This window comes from Monopterus albus, unplaced genomic scaffold (assembly GCF_001952655.1).
Source record: "Monopterus albus unplaced genomic scaffold, M_albus_1.0 scaffold4.1, whole genome shotgun sequence".
NCBI classification, from domain to species: Eukaryota; Metazoa; Chordata; class Actinopteri; order Synbranchiformes; family Synbranchidae; genus Monopterus; species Monopterus albus.
Window position 1 is genome coordinate 2,138,680 of NW_018127884.1, and position 18,425 is coordinate 2,157,104.

Consider the following 18,425-nt stretch of genomic DNA (forward strand, 5'->3'; position numbering starts at 1 on the left):
GGCAGTGAAAATCCCTCTCTATTTATTTCACTGGGTATCCAAAGTTAGACAAAATTTCTGAAACTTGAGTTCACATGATTTGATGATACTTTCACATCTCTACTGACATTTTACCAGTCAAGATTAACTGGAGAAAGTTTAGATGTCAGTCTGAGTGGTCCTTGAGGGAGTTTGAGTACTGAATCGCCACTTACACTTAATGATGCTTAGTGGAGCAATAATAGATTTCATGTAGTGTTTTACACTGTTGTTACTCCACAGACAATAAGCTCAATAACAGCTCTGGATCAAATTTATACCAATAAGTCACCAACTGAAATGCAGTGAATACAACACACATTTCCCTTCTGGCTGACAGGAAAATAAAGCAGCAGTGTGACAAGATCTCAGAGAGTAAAAGACAGACATAAAAGACTCCACTTCCATTAGTACTGATGAGTCTTTGTAGTATTTCACATTAAAATCTAACAGTGCAATGTGCAAGTTAGGACAAAATTAATACATTACCCACATGAGTTAATTTGACTACAACCATAAGAGTGGTGATAGTATTCATGCTTCAGAAATATTTGCGACAAAATTCAAATGCTGTGTGCTGTAACAGTCTGAGCGGTTTCTCAAATTCAGGTTTAAAACAGTAGAAGCGAAGACAAGGACAGGAGCGGTATTGAACCCACAGGTAAGCACAGAAACCTGTCTTTAATTAATTCTGTTTAAATAAATTAAAGGGCATGGTGACTTAGCTGTTTCTTTTTTAACTTCTTTAAAGACCTGCAGTCTGAAAGCATGGTACAACTGTAGCAAATGACAAAGAGACTGAAGCCACCCGTTTCTCCCATTACACACGTACACACTCGTGCAGCTTTCTTTGTGTTTCTCATTAACCCCATAGCAGGTTCTACTACAGCAACTGCGTCCTGTGCTTTTTGTAATCCGCACAGTCCTCAGCCATCCTGCTTTAGTTTGGTGCCTCCAATCACAGATCACGTTTGAAATGTCAAGGCTCACGTATGTTTACTGCTATTAGTTAACTGTCTCTTTGTCAGAGGGTCTCTTACTCTCTGGGCGACACAGTGAGTATGGACAGGCACTCCACCTGGTAGACACACCACGTCAGGCTCGCTGAAAGTGTTGTGGCACAGGTGGCATCCTTTCTTCTCAGACACAAAAATGGGCTTCCTCCTCTCTTTCAACTGGAGGAAAAAATGCATGAAAGAATAATTACAGTGAGTTAAAGCAGTAATGAGCACAAAACTAACACACTGCAGATGCTAGAATCCAATGAGAAACTAAAGTAATGAATTTTATTTTATGACAGTACTAATACTTATTCTCTTTTCAGAATTTTAGGAGGTAATTAACAGAGCTGTCCCAAATGCTTGTTATTTTGTCTTTAGAGCCACTAGTGAAACACGATTGCTTCATATTTCAACTCATTTCAAGAAAGAAAGCTGCAACAGCTACACAGACAAAAAAAAAAAAGCTTACATTTGGAAGATTTCCAAGTTTTAGGAGAGGTCATCGAGGTTCGGTTTGGGGCTGCAAATGACCTTTTTTTTTTTTTTTTTTTTGCAATTTTTGTGTAACTATAATCTTTTGGTAAATAAAATGCCAAATGAACATGCCCATGGAGATGTATTCAAATATGTTTAATTTAACCAACAGTTAAATGTGTTTCTCACCCTATCATGTAGCAGTTGAAGGTTTTCAGAGCGAGCTAGCCCCACAGCAATCTGGGAAGTACGGCAGGTATGCATACTGGCCCTGACAGCTCGACCTAAAAAGGGCCGCAGCAGCTGCAGCGACCAGCCTTCAGGGAGCATGCGCAGGACACGGACTGCATCGAACACCTCTCCGTGCCGATTTAGGAGGTCCACTGCTGCCATCTCCAGGTCTCCGCTGCCACCTCCTGCTGCTGTCTGGGGTTTTCCAGAAGGGATTCCATCTAGATACACCCCCAAGAGCAGGTGAAATAGTTGCTGTCGGTAAGCAGAATCCCGATAAGATGAAGCCCATATACAGAAGGCCTCAGCGGACGGAAAGTCTCTGAGCTTGTGCACCAATATATGCAGGGCTTTATCATGCTCCTCCAGTTTTCCATGTAGTGTTGCACGCTCTAGCAGCAGTTGTTCACATTTCTCTATCTTACCTAAACAGAGCAGAATAAAAGAAAACAATGAATAAGATGCTGATTAAAATCTTCAGAAAGCTGATTATAATACTGCAAAACAATATTTCTCCAATTTGCAATAGCAAGAGAATGAGCCATCTTAAAAACTAAATATTCAAGTGTAGTCACCTTCGCTCACATCTCACCTAAAAGAAACTGGACACGGTATAGGTTGGACTCCCTGAGCAGGGCTTGGAGCCTCTCTCTAGCTCCGTGGAGCTGCTTTTCATCAGTTGGTGACTTTGACAGCAATGACAAGACCCTCTCCAGGTACAGCACAGCCAGGTGTGTGTGGAACTTCTCTTTCTGCATCCACAGACGTGAAAGAAAACAATCGGAATTCAAAAAAAACTTTCCTTTAGGAAAGGTCTTGGAATGAAATAAATAGCATCTAAATCCCCCAAAACACATCCTCAAAAAGATTATATTTACACTGACTGCAAACTGATTCAATAATCTGAAGTGAAAATTTAAGAATACATTTTGCCTTAATCTGAAGGAATAATAAATACAGCCACAAAAGAAAATAAATAAAGAAAGAAAATGTTTAAGGTTGAATACCAAAAGTGTAGAGGGGACATCTTTTGTCCCACCATACTCAAGAGAGAGGCCCCAGTTCTACACAACTACAAACTCCTATTTGTCATTAACAACTGATGATTTCATCCTTTTGTTGTACCTGTATCCTTCTCTCCAGCACCAGGTATTCCAAGTAGAGAAGCAGCGCCTGGCTGTGCTTTTCCAGGTAAATGACAACATCATCAGGTTTCAGTTCTGACTGATCTTTACCAATCAACCTCTTGGTAAAGATGTGAACACCTATCTATAAACAAAAAAGAAAGGCTAGGTTGTAACCATAGCTCTACCACTCCATGCAGAATATCAGATGATAATCCTTTAAAATGAAAAATGGTCAAATATTAAAACTGATACAAATAATCTGGTATGGAAGAGAAAGCAAACAAGAATCCAACTAGTTTATACTGTTAAACCATCTTAAAAAAAAAAATCTTATTTGCACCATGCTGACTGGCATTAATGATCTTTGACAACACAGTTACATTTTCCATATTATTTAAGGTCTTGGCAACCTACAATGGGATCCTTCTGCAAGGCCCAGCCTGCGTACTTCCAAACAAGGTCCAGATCGGAGCAGGTGCAGAGAAAGTCTACAATGTACTCATAAAGATCAGCTCTTGTGGAATCTTGCAGATCCCCATCAACCACACGAATCCACAACTGTCAGAAAAAGAAAGTGGACATATGTTAAATTCCTAAACATCACATTGGTGCAGATTCATCTGAGAGACATTTGGTGTACATACCTGAAGTGCTGCTGAATTCTGACCATTATAATGATAAAGCAACCCAAGTGCAAAATATCTAAGGAGGAAAAAGACTGAATGAAATAAAAGCTCTCCATCAAGATTCTATTTTTGTACAAAATGCTTTAACTAAAGTGGATACAGTGTTATATATTTAACAGACCAGTAATTATCAGTGAGGGGCAAGCAAAGTATTTACCCAACAAAGCCTCACCTAAGTTATGAATACTGTCACTGCAATAATTAGTGAAAATTATACTGATCCGCAGTGTCAACAAGATGTCAGCTAATTACCACTGTTGTAAATCTGATGACATGCCCATGACTATTTTTTGACTGATCACTCTTTAGAAATCAGTCAAACCATACACACATTAAAAGGTGAATTTAAGAATAAGGATAATAACATTTATTTGGCCAAGTATGTTACACACAAGGAATTTGTTCCTAGTACAGAACTGAGGCAGCCAACTCAACGGATGGCTCTAACCATCGGGGGCAACTTGGGGGTTCAGTGTCTTGCCCAAGGACACTTCAACACGTCGGCTGCATGCACTGAGATTTGAACCTCCAGAGCGCAGCCACAGTTTCAGAGTGTGTGGATGCCAATTCAGTTCTATTGTATTTGTGTGTTCATTTCAGTAACAGCATTTCTACATATGTAAAATTTCTGTGTGTTCACATGCACTGATTTTCTGAGTGTTTTTCATATTTTAGAAATTGTATAACTTATTCTTAAAAGGAGCACCACAAAAACAAAAACAACAGCATACACACTTGTGATATTTTTCTAGCCATGGGATGCTGTCTGATAGGAGGCAGGCATTGTCTGCAGCAAGCAGGTCTAGAAGGCTCTCGTGATCCTGTTCAGCATACAGCTTTAACAGTGCTGTGTCCACGTCCTCCCTACAGCCATTGGCCACCTCTGTGCTTCGTACCTGTGCGCAGAGGTGAAGCATTATGTAATAAATATGCAGTATTACCAGACCTTCTGACAAGCAAACTCATTGAAAAATTATGTATAAATAAATCACCTCTCCCAAATAACTGATAAGGAATTTCTTGCATTTCAGCACTTTCTCCTGGTCTCCCTGTGCCAGATGGTTGAGATCTGCAAACCCGTGCAGAGGAGGGTGGCAGCGTGTGAATGAAGATGAAGCTGGCAGCAGTAAGGGGTAGAGAGATATCAGCTCCCGTACATCCAGCTGACCCCTCCTAAAAATATAATGATGAGGTCACAAAATGCTGATGAGTGAGGCAATCAAGATGAAACAAGGGGAACTTTGGCCACAGACAGTTTCATCCCATCACTAAACAAACGCTGACTCAGATTTTTACCTGAAGTGTTCTTTTGCTTCTAGAAACTGTAGTTGGCCAAACTGTATGAAACCTGCCTGCTGGAGGATTCTTTTGTGCAAAATCTGTACATGCAGAAAGTGACAATGAGACAACTGTGCTTTTTACTTTTGAAATATAGTGTCAATAAATGTGATTCAGCTCAGATCATTAGTTTAATTTAAGGATCTGAGTCCAGGCAAAATTATTATCATATTGATTATTATGATACCAGTACTATTCTATAGCCCGTGAGCCAAACATTTTATCTTTTCAACATCCTTAATCCATGAAAATCAAAACACACAATTTGTTACCTGGAACTTGTCTTTGGGAATATTTCTCTGTGCTCCCTCCAAGAGGATGAGTGCTTCCTCCACTCTGTGACTGGCCAGTAAGTCTTGGATCTGTCCCTCCAGGGGCAGGGGGACCAGGACATACACTGCCTTAGTGGAAGCCAAAATGACCTTCCCTAGAGCAATACAACACTCGCAGGTCACACAATAGCCTTTAAAAGCCTTGGAAAAATAGAGCTTCATCTGTATCCATTATATTAATTGTTGACAAATAGCAAATAATGACTGTCCCAACCCTCTGAGAGTTTAACCTCCTCTCAGTTGCTTATTTTTTAAAATTTAAAGGTGCTGATTTTCTATATTTTTGTTACTGTCAACAAATCCCATGAAAAGACAGAAACCAACAATCAGTGTATTCTACTAAGGGTAAATTCCAATTCCCTGAATTGCATCCACATTTCCCTCGATTGAGTCTTTGGGATGTCCTTCAAGATGGCAGACTGGAATCACTTCTGGATCAAGAATCAAGGAATAAGGAATGATCAAATAAGGGAATTGGATTTACCCAAATAAGTAATACCTTTGTATCCAGAGTCTGATTTAACTTATTTGTCTGTGCCATAGATCTACATTGCTGTCCAAAAACTAGTATAGTGAGCCACACTATTACACTAAGTGACAGGTTTCTCCTCACTTTCCCAGTCTCTGGAGAGTAGTTTCTGCAAGACACAGGCCACTGTGCATGGTTGAACAAGCAGTTCTCTTTACATAGCTTTGTTAGTGTGTTGTGATACATACAGTATCACAACCTCATATCTCTGGACTTAAGTCATTTGACAATATTTACAATGTCAGGGACAGACTCTGATAAACACAAAGAATATGAATATGTCTGACAAACAAGAGATTATCAGAGGTGATGGATGCATAGAACCATACTTGTATGAGCCAGAGTATTCAGAATACATCAGGGCTGTAACAGTACAGAGACTGGGGGTAGGAGTTGCCACCACCATTACCCCCCTTCAGCTGATAGCGAGGCACTATGTTCAGTGACGCCAACCCACGCTCAATGTATGCTGCAATGAATGTGACAATGTGGAGCCTATCCTGCAGGAAATGTAAGACAGGAAAGACCAGGGTGAGTCACACACACGTGTGTAAAACACCACTGTGACTTCTTAGCACACCCAAGGCCATTGGGTTAGAAACATTCTTCAAAATGGACAAAAGAAAATGATAGCATTGCACAGGATCTAAGGGGGAAGAGTGGATAATCTGTCTGGATATTCCATCAACCAGTTACAGAGAGCCTCATTTTATAATGCTAATTTCATAGAAATGGAAGAGACAAACAGGGGTTATTTACAATACAAACTATGTTCCAAAGGATGATCAGTCTCTCCAGAGAGTGTGAAAGTGATTGCTGTTATTAACCTGTGGAGCTGTTTACATACAAACTACCACACATCTTTTTCATATATTGAAAAGACATCACCCAGTAAAAGAGGGTGGGTCACTGATGTGTTTTAGTAGTATTTTGGCAGCAATGGAGCTATAAGACACACATTAATAGGCTAAATCGGGTTTTGGGTACACATACAATACTTGTTAATAGAATACAGTCATTGTTGGTTTTTGTCTTGGGATTTGTTGACCATAAGAAAATACATAAAATCACCAGCCTTAATATTACTCCACTGAGGAATAGCTTTTATTCCAACACTGAAGTGAATGAGTCTTTATAATAGTTTCCTATTATAGCCTTTCAGTTGCCAGTGCTTCAGATCCCATTAAGAGTCAAGACCCCAGTGTATAGCGCTACAGACCTTCCAGGCACTTTCTGGTAAAAAGGTTTAGGTTTCTCAGTCCAGCAACCCAAAACGACTCCCTGGAGTACTGAATAAACAAGGCCTGTTTTCCAACTTCGTTTTTCAGGGAAATGTGTGCACCAGGGAGGCACCTGACAGCTAATAACATATAATTTCCCTCTATTTTTAATTATCTCTGTAAGTTTGACAAATTAAAGGGGAACTCCAACAATTTTACAAATTAAAGTCACTTTAGGTGTATTGGGGATTACTGCTGCATATGTGAAACAAGTATAAAGCTTTTTATGGCTCCAGAGGGAGCTGCACCAAGTCTGATCAATCGTCTGAAGTCTTGGGCCAGCAGAGGTTGTGGCTGATACTACAGGTTTGACAATACCAGACCTCTTAAGGCTGTGCCTCATCTCTGCTTGAGATTAGTGACTGGCTAGTGATGTTTATGAACAGAGATAATCAGTCCTTCTATTTTCTTTTTGTAAATATGCAGTTTGAACAGAGGACATAGGTTGAAAGGGGCCCTATGAAATAATCATGTGATGATACCTTCAAAGTCTTGCAGAATGTGTCCATCCCTGAATGAGACGGTCTGTTTTAGCTGTTGGTCCAACATGCTGTGGATGGTGATGAAGCTCTCATCCAAAGCCACCACATACGGAAAACACACAGTGGCACCAATCACACTCTCTGACCAGTTGACTGGAGCCCGCTGAGATGCCCCTTCTGCATTTGCAAACATTCCTGAAGGGAGGGTGGAGAGATCATTTTCTCAAGCAAATATTTTATTAATGTAAGTCAAGAACTACACATGAGACATTACAGGAATATTATAGAGCTTAAAGTAATAACTTGTGAACTGGGTTCTGTTTTTTATGATTCAGTAGACATACCTTTGGCGATATCTATACATTGTTTATAAGCAGGATTATTGATTAGGTTATATTATTCAGTTACTGAGACTGAGGACCCACAAAAGACTCTGCACCCCTTCTTTCAGTTGGCCTGCCACACCCCTAGTACTGACTGAAGCTCCTGCATGCACAATCCACTGTCTCACTTGTAGTTTATAGATAACGTCTGTTATAACTGTCCATAGCAGACAAAAACATATTCAAGACTTCTGTAAATCGATTAAGACTTTCAAAGACCTGCAGATGCCCTGTTTTTGCACTGACTCACCCAGACCACCAGGCGCTGCTAAGAGGAATTCCTCCCTGCCAATCCTCTTCACAATCGGTCTCCTCTCTTCACTGTTGTAAGGGAACAGGTCTTGGGAGGCTCCTGTTTTGTAGTTCAGGATCATGTACTGTGTAGTAAGTGCCAGGCACAAGAAGTAACCGTCAACACTAACAGCACAAGGCTGCTCAGGCGTAGTCACCTCTTTGACCAGCTGCACTCTGTCCTCATACACCATAAAAATCTGCACTGTCCGTCGCTTGGATGAGAGTACACCCATTTCCACACAGAATGGATCACCGTTCACTGGGTTCTCATTAATGCAGAACGTTGTCACACCTCTTATCTTGGCTCCACCTCCTGCCGCCGAGGGCACAGTCTCCAGTGTCACCATGTCAACAAGGAACACTATTCCATCGCAAAGCACTATCAAACGCTCCAAAGCAGAGGCAGCATGCAGCTCAGTAACTGGTTTCTTGAGGCCCAGGTATTTGTGCAGAAGCTTCTGAGCTGAGTAAGTCAGTTTTCCTTTAGAGGAAGTGACCTCGTCCAGCAGAAAATGGTGGATGAAGCAGTCATTGGTGCCCACATACAAGTGCTTTCCACAGCATTCAATGCACTCAATGTTGATGCGAGCTTTGTCACCCATGAGGAGATCCCGCTCCACAGCGGGGACAAGCTCAAAAGCCTTCACACTCATCTCAGCCAAGGCATCTACACTAGATAATACAAAACACACAGGCATCAACAAAACTGCAAACAAGTTAAAACAATCAATATGACAGTATACTGAAAAATATTTTATTGTGATACACTATTAATTCCCCAGCAATATCACAGCATATATGGATGCATGGGTGCGTCCCTCATTCATCACAAACTTTAAATCTATTCTTTTAGGCAATTCAGACTGTTGCTTGACTCTATCTGATTTATCTCTGAATAACAGCACACAAGTGTGAACTTTAAAAGGCCAACGCTGCTCAATATTTTAAGGTTTGGAGTGCTGGTTAGGCAATACATGACCTTGGGCTCTGAAAAGTTGTAACAAATATTCAAACACTTCTCGCTATCTTCTGACAAAAAAGCTAATTCTTAACATGACAAGACTTGTTAGTAGCCTTAATATATAACCTTACCAGTACAGGGAAGTTTTTTTTTCTCAATTAAGATATGGTATTGACCCTTTTGGCTTTGAAAAGTGGACACTTCATTCAGTCCCAGAGAAGGAAATAAAGTGCTTCCTGTGTGATTTGAAAGTGGTGTGGAAGTAAATGCATTCCATATTTTTCTGGGAATTACACTGTGGTGATTTATTTAAGTTAAAGTCGGACCTCTTTTCTAATCAGTATTTATGCTGAGGCTCTCAATATATTTCAAGTAGCTCTAGCACCTAAAAGAGATCTATAAACACTTTATAAACTGTTAGTTGATTTAGTTATTAAATAAGTTAACTGCTATATAACAGTGAACGGCAATGTAGTAAAACTCTGTAATAATGTAATGTAAAATATTTCTTCACAGGAGGAATGATAATTGTTGGAAAATAGTGCATGCTCCTGAAATTTTCTACATTGTATTATACAATTTATTAGGCGTTTATAACATGCTAATAAGAGGGAAACGGGAGGGAGGACCAAATTAGTGTTATCGGGTTAATTTTCAACAATTATTGAAAACATTAGCTAGCTAACATGTGACGTGGGTAATAGCTAATGATGTTAACGCTAGCTAGCCTGGCAAATCCACAGAGGTTAAGGGAAGTAACAAAGCAAAGCTAAATGGTTAACACGGGCTCTCTGGAAGTGAAACCATTTGTTCGTATTTTAACGTACATTAAGCATGTGACGAGGATGTGCTCGGTTTTTAATATATTTGTTAGCTTCTGGGCCAGCTAGCTAAACTAGCTAACATTATCTTAACGAGACCGCTCTCCAGTGATGCCAAGGCTCGCTAACAAGCTAATTAAGGCTATGTTAGATTTTCTGTGTGGTTAATGGCGGGTTTTTAGTAATGTGCTCAAACAAGTCATATTGTTACAACACTCGTCAGGTGTCTGTCAGAACAAAAAACATTCGATTTCTAACTGGCCTCTCCTCCATGGAACCGGTGCTCTGCGCACCAACTCCGTGCCTAGTTTCTCTTGGAGATGTTAGCATACCTACCGCTGCAGACAGCGCTCTGTAAGGCAGAAGAGATCACCACAAACAGACGAGCATTAATACTCCAAAAACAGCAACCACGACATATAGTAACAATTAAACATTGACACAGCCATTGTGCTGTAGTCAGTGCCACACCAACAGGCAGAAAATATGACTTAAGTGGTGTTGTTAGGTCTTCCGTATACCGTAAACACCACCCATTTGCACTGAACTGCTGTTGGTGGTTGCAGATGACAGGGGTGCATTCAAGACTGTCTAGCAAAGGGGAAAGTTGGTGACGAGTTCCGAACACATTTAAGACGCTGTTAAGGTATTACAGAAATAGGTACAATTTGTACACTCACTGGCAAATTGGCCTACATATTGATTTTTCAAGTGAAATGAAGAACATACCATGTCTGCAGCAAAGAGACATAAAAACGGCCTTTCTCCAAATGTTAAAGCACTACTATTTTATGACGGCTGTGGCTCAGGAGGTGGAGCGGTTATCTCCCAATCAGAAGGTTGATAATTTCACTCCCGGTCTCCCCAGTCCACACTTGTCCTTGGGCAAGACATTGAACCCCGAATTGACCCGGGTGGCCAGGCAGCGACTGAGAGCGCTGCCATCAGTAAGAAATTTCCTCACGGGGATTAATAAAGGGTGGGCCACAGAAGAGTAGCCCGGAGCCCTAAGTACAAGTACCTGGCTAACAGATATTGGAGGCGGGCTACTTTTCCGTGGCCCATTCTGTATAACATATACATTAAACAGTAATTGTGGCACTAAATCGGGAGATTCTGGATTCAAATGTCACTCAGTCCAGAAAGTGAAACTGCAATGATCCAATGTCTCAAAATGAACTACACCAACAAACAGGTAGAAGCTTGTGGAAAATCCCTCGGTCCCCTAACTTTAACGTCATTACAGTTTAAAAATAGTCCAAACTGTCTCTGAATACAACTCGGCCGCTTTTCACCCAAGATGCACCTGGCCAAATGAACTGTCTGATAAAAGCCATTTTGTTGTGCTAGCTAGCTAGCTGTGTGCTACACCATGGGTTTGTTATATACACGTTAACTATGTCGCTTTTGGGTTTTTGTTTACGGTCTCAAAATACAGTAATTGAATTTGTCAAACTTTGTAAGTAGTCATGGCTGGCATGGACTAGCCTTTAAAGTTAAAGTGTTGTGGAGAAGACGAAAGCTGGTAACTTAGCTAAAGTGTTGCAGTGTCAGATAACATACTCCTAGCTAGCTGTTTACTTAGCTGACGGTAGTTATGTTTTCTGATTAGTTAACCTTACATTAGTCAGTGTTTGTTTGGAAATGTGTTTTACATAGTCTGCGACTGTCTGTGTTGTCAACCAAAGACAACTAGCTCAACAAAGAGGCTGGGTTGCTGTTAGTAAATAAACAGGCGACTGAAGAACCCAGCTCTAACTAAGACAAACACTTGAGCCATACAGCGTTAAGCCAAACCTAATCTGATAATGGCAGAGGACATCCGACAGGACAACAGAGCCAACTTCTCAGCTATAACGGACCACAACACCAACGGGATGGCCAGGAACTCCTCTGTGGCCTCAGGCAAAACTGGCGCTTCAAAGAAATTAGTGATCAAAAATTTCAAAGGTATTGTCAGTGCTTGTTTTCAACTGTCCCATTTAACAACAACACCATTATATCGTCCTAGGTCAGTGAACGTTCTAAATATTTGGTTCCACCACTAGAATGAACGCAGGGCAAATGGGAAAAAGATCGTTTTACCAACAAAAACAAGAAACATCTTAATTTCGGCTGATCTTTAAAAACCAAAATACAACTGGATTGTTTGGAAATTGCGGGTGGCTTAAGAAGAATACATTGATCTTTGATTTTCCTCAATATGATTTACACTTAAAAAACCAAAATATAAGTACACTATTTGATTTCATCTATGGGAGGGACTTCCGCTAACGCTGAACCCAATGTCAAAATAAGAGCATTATATTTTACATCTTTTATGGTATACAGAGAGATGCAGCTTGTGAGCATAATGGGAAAGAGGGTTTGGCAGGTAATAGTGAAGTCTCAGATGGCGTTACAGGTCACTGTACTCCAAAACAACCAGACACCAGAACAGTTTCTTCCCTGGGCCATCACTCTCATGAGCAGTTAATCCATGTTTATATGTAACTAGATACAGCAAACACCACAGTGCACTAGCTTGTATATGTAGCCACTGTACATATGATAGCTTATTTTAACCAGATATTCTGTGTTTTTTTTTCTCCTTTTTTCTGTTTTATTTAGTTCATATTAGGGGCCATTGAGCTGGAGTCAAATTACTTTTAACATACCTGGCAATAAAGTTTCGATTGATTGATAAAAATGTCATATCAAAGTTTTAATAGGCTGTTTGATGAGAAAAAGGTGGGGTAACACCGATTCCATTTGAGCTCGCCCACTCTCAATTAATTTTGACAAATTTACCTTTTTTTCCCCATATCTCTAAACCCAAACCTAAATGCAGCTGATTTTATAGCTTATGGGTTTACCCACACTAGTACCACAACACATTTACACAGACATGGCAATGTCAGTATATCTTAACATATAATGACCAGATGAGAATATAAAAACACAGTCAAAATAGCTTTTATTTCATTTATTCATTTCATTTAGGACTATGCAAGGGAGAGTGCACTGCAGAACAAAATTGCATTTCTCCAAGCTCAGAGTGCAAATAATGACAAATAAAACAAACAAGGACAATGCGTACAGACCTTAAATGGACGTGCACAATGTGTAACAGTATGTAAACACTACGGCCAGAATTATAATAGCATGGGAGTGCTGTAATAACAGTAGCAGATCAAATTATTGCACAGTGTAAACTGTATAATCAAACAGAGAATTTGAAGTATGCCTGCTAATGCATAGTGACATTTATTCTCTTAATTGTATTTGTTTAGACAACACAACTGATTGTTAAAATTAAATGGTAAGTGAACAAGGGGACAACCAGTCAGGCCAGATTAAGACATGATGAAGTAAAAGATTCTGATAAGGAAATAGGTGACACTGATTTACTGATGGTGATTTATTGTTTAGGGATGCCAGCTACTGTAGGCAGCCTTTGGGTATTAGATTTTTTTTTTCTTCAGTTTTGGAGGGCTAATAAAAAAGATGAATGGATGGTGGCAGTGGTGTTGTGTACTGGAAGAAGATCCTAGGACAACTGCGCGGTTTCTGATTCAGGCAGGATCAAGCTGATGGCATGAAGCTGAGTGGTTCATAGGCTGGTAAATGCTGCTGTTAATGCAGGTGGAGGGTGACTGACTGACACCAGTTAGATGGTTGTTTATGTGGGTTGCCAGAGTGATCACAGAATGAGAGTTGAGGTGAACAGAGTCAGACTCACACCTGAGAGGAGACAAACTCTGAGTATCTGCTGTTGAGAGCTCCAATTATTTCAATTACTCTGCTGGTGATTGAATGTGACTTTAAATACTTGTACATTCTAAATATAATCAAAAAAGTAAAATGTGACAAGCTACTTTTTTTATTTCAACAAAAGAAAATCAATTAGTCACCTTATATTTCATCACATATTTCTTACATGTCCTATTTCATATATCTTGCTATAGGCTTAAAATGATGCCTAATCCCAGCTTTTGGTTTCTAAATATAAGCCGAAAGGGTTACAAAGTCATTTCTTGATTCTGTTGGTAAAATAAAAAAATGAGCTTGTGTGATTTTTAAAAATGTTATTTTATTTGAGTGATGAAATGCAAAAGTTAAAACAGGGGGTGTCTGACCTTAAGACGACAGGGATGTGTCTTTGAGATCATACAGTACAGAGCTGTTTGTCTCTGATTTTGATAGAAAATATAAAGTGTTTTAATATAGAACCATTTTCTTTCGCAACTGCTTTGATTAGAAATCTTCAGGTCAGATTTTAATAGGGCTTGATGTTGTAATAACATGTTTGTTTATTTTTGCACTGATGCATTGGTATTTATAGGACAGTCATGATGTCTGTCTCAACTTCTGGTTGTCCCATTAGAGAATTGCATGTAGTGGTTGTTGTCTACTTCAGATCTCAAGGTTCAAGACGATGTGTGATGGCACAATAGGTTCATTTAAAGAAAACAAATCCTTATCTTTTGGAAGAAATTATTTCTGTTAGCTCACAAATGAACAGAAACAAACGTATGCTTCGGGCATTAAATGCAAATACTTGCTTACGCTTCTTGTTTTAAATGAATAGTTTTTGTATTGGCTGTTGGTTTGATTATATGCAGTAAGTCTCTTACAGTCTGTGACAGCCTTTCATTATTTTTGACAAGTTCTGTAACCAGAAAAATTACTTTATGCACCTTCCTTCACATAAAATGTGAATGTTTGTTTTACTTGTGGGTCCAAAATGGGAGGTGCTCCCTCTCTAGTTCACTATTGTTTGTCCTCTAATGGCAAAGAGTTAAAAAATAAATCAATTTACATTGTATATATTTGCATTTGTGTCCAATACAGATACAACTTTATAAGATCTAAAAATTAATATTGTTGTTTGCTCTTTGTAACAGACAGGCCAAAACTAGCAGAGAACTACACTGAGGACACGTGGCTGAAACTACGAGATGCCGTGGGTGCCATTCAGAACAGCACCTCTATCAAGTACAATCTAGAGGAGCTCTATCAGGTTTGCTGTCTGTCTGAGTTAGATTTTTTTTCCAGGTTTTGATATAGCCTGTTGAATTATAGATTTTTTTTTGTATAAACCAACTGGGCATGACTAGCACACCTGTTTTATAGTTGATTGTTTTCAGTTCATGATCTTTCAGCAGATCATAGAAAACAAACTTGAAGTTGCCAGTGGTTTCAGCTCACGGTTAAAATAAACTTGTAGTGATGAGTGACTTTCCTGAGATGGGTGTAGCATAACAATCTCTGGTGTTTGGTACTGTTATTTTGGTGTCTCTACCTCATTTCCACAGGTGGATTGCTGTGCTAATATAAATGAAAAACCAGTATGTCATTTGTCTGCATCTTAAAATCAATCATTGATTCTGCTGTTGGTGTTTGCATAGAACTGGGAACAACCTGTATCTCTTATGTTCTTGTCTCCTCTCCATGCTTCCGGCACATTTTCTTTGTGAAATACTTCTCTCTGAAGGCAGTGGAGAACCTATGTTCATATAAAGTCTCCCCGACACTGTACAAGCAGCTACGGCAGGTCTGTGAAGATCACGTGCAGGCCCAGATTCACCAATTTAGAGAATATCCTTTTTTTGTGTGACTGTATTGGGAAATTGTGTTGAACTGGTTGAAACATTTACTGAGCTTGGGAGAGGGATGATACATAATTAGGTGAGTTTGTGACTGGTGAACAGTGCTGTGGAGATGTTTTATACAAGCTGTGCTGCAGCTATTTTTAAAATCACAAACCTGCAGTTTTGACAGTGATTCCAAAGGCGGCTTTGTTTGGAGTTGTGTTAACTTTAGGTCTGGTCTCTGCTGGCACAGCTCAGGTGTTGTTGCAGTCTTTCCCCACGAGAGGTCAGTATACCTCCAGTTACTCAGTACAGATAAGCATAAAAGACTGTGCCTCCAAGCTTGAACACCAAATTTTTAGATTAATGACATGAAGGAATAAAATGTGTTTTCCTTAACATGAAGTTCACAGAGTCTTTGGACAATCTTTCCTTCCTGAAGCGAATGAATCGCTGCTGGCAGGATCACTGTAGGCAAACTGTAAGGGTTGATGCTTGTCATAGATCCATATCAAAACTGCACTTCATTTGGTTTAGCTTTGTTTCACTAATAAGACAGTGGTTTCGTTTTTACTCTTTATAGATAATGATCCGAAGTATCTTTCTTTTCCTGGATCGTACCTATGTGCTTCAGAACTCTCTGCTCCCTTCCATCTGGTAAAATTTGTTTCTTCTGATTATTCTTTTTGTTAAGCTGTATTCAGGAGGCTGATGTTACGTATGCGTTGCAGGGACACTGGGTTGGAACTGTTTCGTATCCACATTGTGAATGACAGTGCAGTTCAGAAGCGCACAGTAGATGGCATTTTGGAGCAGATAGAACTGGAGCGGAATGGGGAGACAGTAGACCGCAGTCTGCTCAGGAGTTTACTGGGCATGCTGTCAGACCTGCAGGTAGCTGATTTCCTGTTTACAATTACTAATCAGTAGACGGACTGAATGTGTCATTGTTTTTACCTCTTGACCATCTACCTTTTATTAAGGTTTATAAAGATTCCTTTGAGGAAAGATTTTTGATTGAGACCAACCGCCTGTACGCAGCAGAGGGCCAGCGACTGATGCAGGAGAGGGATGTAAGTGGCACTACTGTAATGCATGGCGTTTACAATTTCTCATTGGCAAATGTACTGAATATGTGTGTTTTTATATATGCAGGTAACTGAGTACTTGCATCACGTGGCTCATCGGTTAGAGGAGGAGAACGATCGTATTGTGAGCTACGTCGACCAGAGCACTCAGTAAATTTTTTTTAAATTTTCACTTGTGTCAACATAGCATACTGAAACAAAAATCATGTCACATGTACGAAACAGACTATTCCATAATTAATATCCTGAAATTTTACCTCTCATGTGCATACCAACCTTCATAAAATAAAAGTAAACAAAAATTAATTGCCATAATTTCTTCCTAGCCATTAAAGCAGGGTGCATCTACTTTACAATACTATTAGGTACCTCTATGCATTTTATTCCAAATATACAGTAGTACACATAGAATAGTATATTTGCCTGTACTTGTTTACTGATTGATACTGGAATCACAGTGTCAGCTGATTGCTTAAATTTAACTGCAAAAGGTTATTGCCACTAAATCTCCACACTAATGTGTTTCTTATCATTATTTGAAATATTTTCACATTAGGCTCTCTCGGCATCTTAATGTTTGTTCATGTTTTATTCCATTTGATTCTTCACCTGCTGCATAAAATTGAAAACTTTCTTCACAGTTGATTTTCACAAGTTGATCTATTAAAGTAAAAGTCAACACTATGCAAGGGTTGCCACCCAAAGCCATATTGACATACATATGGCACAGTTTTAAAATCATAACCCAAAGTTTTAGTTGTAAATCTCAACTCCAGTAGCTTTCAACAGTTAACTGATAAGCAGAAAGTTCAGGAGGTGTGAGACTAAAGGTGTTTTTAAAGGGGATTAGATCAAAAGATGGGTTTTGAATATGCATGTATCTATTCCAGCTTTTGGATACACTTTCTCACCTTTTTTCCTCTTATTATCTCAGGAAACCACTTATTAGCTGTGTTGAGAAACAACTTTTAGGAGAGCACATGACTTCGATACTACAAAAGGGTATGTTTAATGTACAGTGGGGCAAATAAGTATTTGATACACCGCAGATTTTTCAATTTTTCCTACTTACAAAGAATGGACAGACCTGTAATTTTCATCGTAGGTACACCTCAACTGTGAGAGACAGAATCTACAAAAAAAAAATTCAAGAAAACCACATTTTTAGATTTTTAAATAATTTATTTCCATTTTATTGCATGAAATAAGTATTTGATACAATAGAAAAATAGACCTTAATATTTGGTACCGAAACCTTTGTTTACAGTTACAGAGGTCAGATGTTTCCTGTAGTTCTTGACCAGGTTTGCACACACTGCAGCAGGGATTTTGGCCCACTCCTCCATACAGGTCTTCTCCAGATCTTTCAGGTTTTGGGGCTGTCACTGGGCATCACAGAGTTTCAGCTCCCTCCATAGAGTTTCTATTGGGTTCAGGTCTGGAGACTGGCTAGGCCAAAAACTCCAGGACCTTGAAATGCTTCTTACAGAGCCACTCCTTAGTTGCCCTGGCTGTGTGTTTGGGGTCATTGTCATGCTGGAAGACCCAGCCACGACCCATCTTCAATGCTCTTACTGAGGGAAGGAGGTTGTTGCCCAAAATCTGGCAATACATGGCCCCATCCATCCTCTCCTCAATACGGTGCAGTCGTCCTGTCCCCTTTGCAGAAAAGCACCCCCAAAGCATGATATTTCCACCCCCATGCCTCACAGTTGGGATGGTGTTCTCATCCTTCTTCTTCCTCCAAACACGGCGAGTAGAGTTTATACCAAAAAGTTCTATTTTGGTCTCCTCTGCCCACATGACC

At 39.7% G+C, this 18,425-nt stretch overlaps 2 protein-coding genes across 7 annotated transcripts in view; one reads left to right on the top strand and one right to left on the bottom strand.

The window, feature by feature from the left end:
- tgfbrap1 (transforming growth factor, beta receptor associated protein 1) lies at positions 1-11,030 on the bottom strand. Of its 6 annotated transcripts, none has more exons than XM_020605812.1 (14): positions 10,687-10,736; positions 10,294-10,309; positions 8,132-8,847; positions 7,499-7,693; positions 5,148-5,302; positions 4,834-4,916; positions 4,530-4,710; positions 4,273-4,433; positions 3,496-3,553; positions 3,266-3,409; positions 2,850-2,993; positions 2,317-2,476; positions 1,683-2,149; positions 1-1,193 (listed from the first exon to the last, which is right to left on the bottom strand). In XM_020605812.1, the coding sequence occupies exons 1-14, from the start codon at positions 10,706-10,708 to the stop codon at positions 1,005-1,007; spliced, it is 2,691 nt and encodes an 896-aa protein (XP_020461468.1). In that variant the 5' UTR covers positions 10,709-10,736; the 3' UTR covers positions 1-1,004. The 6 variants fall into 6 exon arrangements, with proteins under 6 accessions (XP_020461468.1, XP_020461487.1, XP_020461477.1 ...); XM_020605831.1 differs by having other exon boundaries at positions 8,132-8,842; positions 10,687-10,722; XM_020605821.1 differs by lacking the exon at positions 10,294-10,309 and having other exon boundaries at positions 8,132-8,842; positions 10,687-11,030.
- A 224-nt stretch (positions 11,031-11,254) lies between these two features.
- cul4a (cullin 4A) overlaps positions 11,255-18,425 on the top strand; it is a 13,158-nt gene continuing 5,987 nt past the window's right edge. The window contains exons 1-9 of the mRNA XM_020605868.1: positions 11,255-11,907; positions 14,844-14,959; positions 15,434-15,537; positions 15,942-16,011; positions 16,114-16,187; positions 16,262-16,424; positions 16,514-16,603; positions 16,686-16,768; positions 17,553-17,620. Coding sequence (XP_020461524.1) covers positions 11,766-11,907; positions 14,844-14,959; positions 15,434-15,537; positions 15,942-16,011; positions 16,114-16,187; positions 16,262-16,424; positions 16,514-16,603; positions 16,686-16,768; positions 17,553-17,620 — 910 coding nt within the window. The 5' untranslated portion in view covers positions 11,255-11,765. The remainder of the gene's footprint in view (positions 11,908-14,843; positions 14,960-15,433; positions 15,538-15,941; positions 16,012-16,113; positions 16,188-16,261; positions 16,425-16,513; positions 16,604-16,685; positions 16,769-17,552; positions 17,621-18,425) is intronic.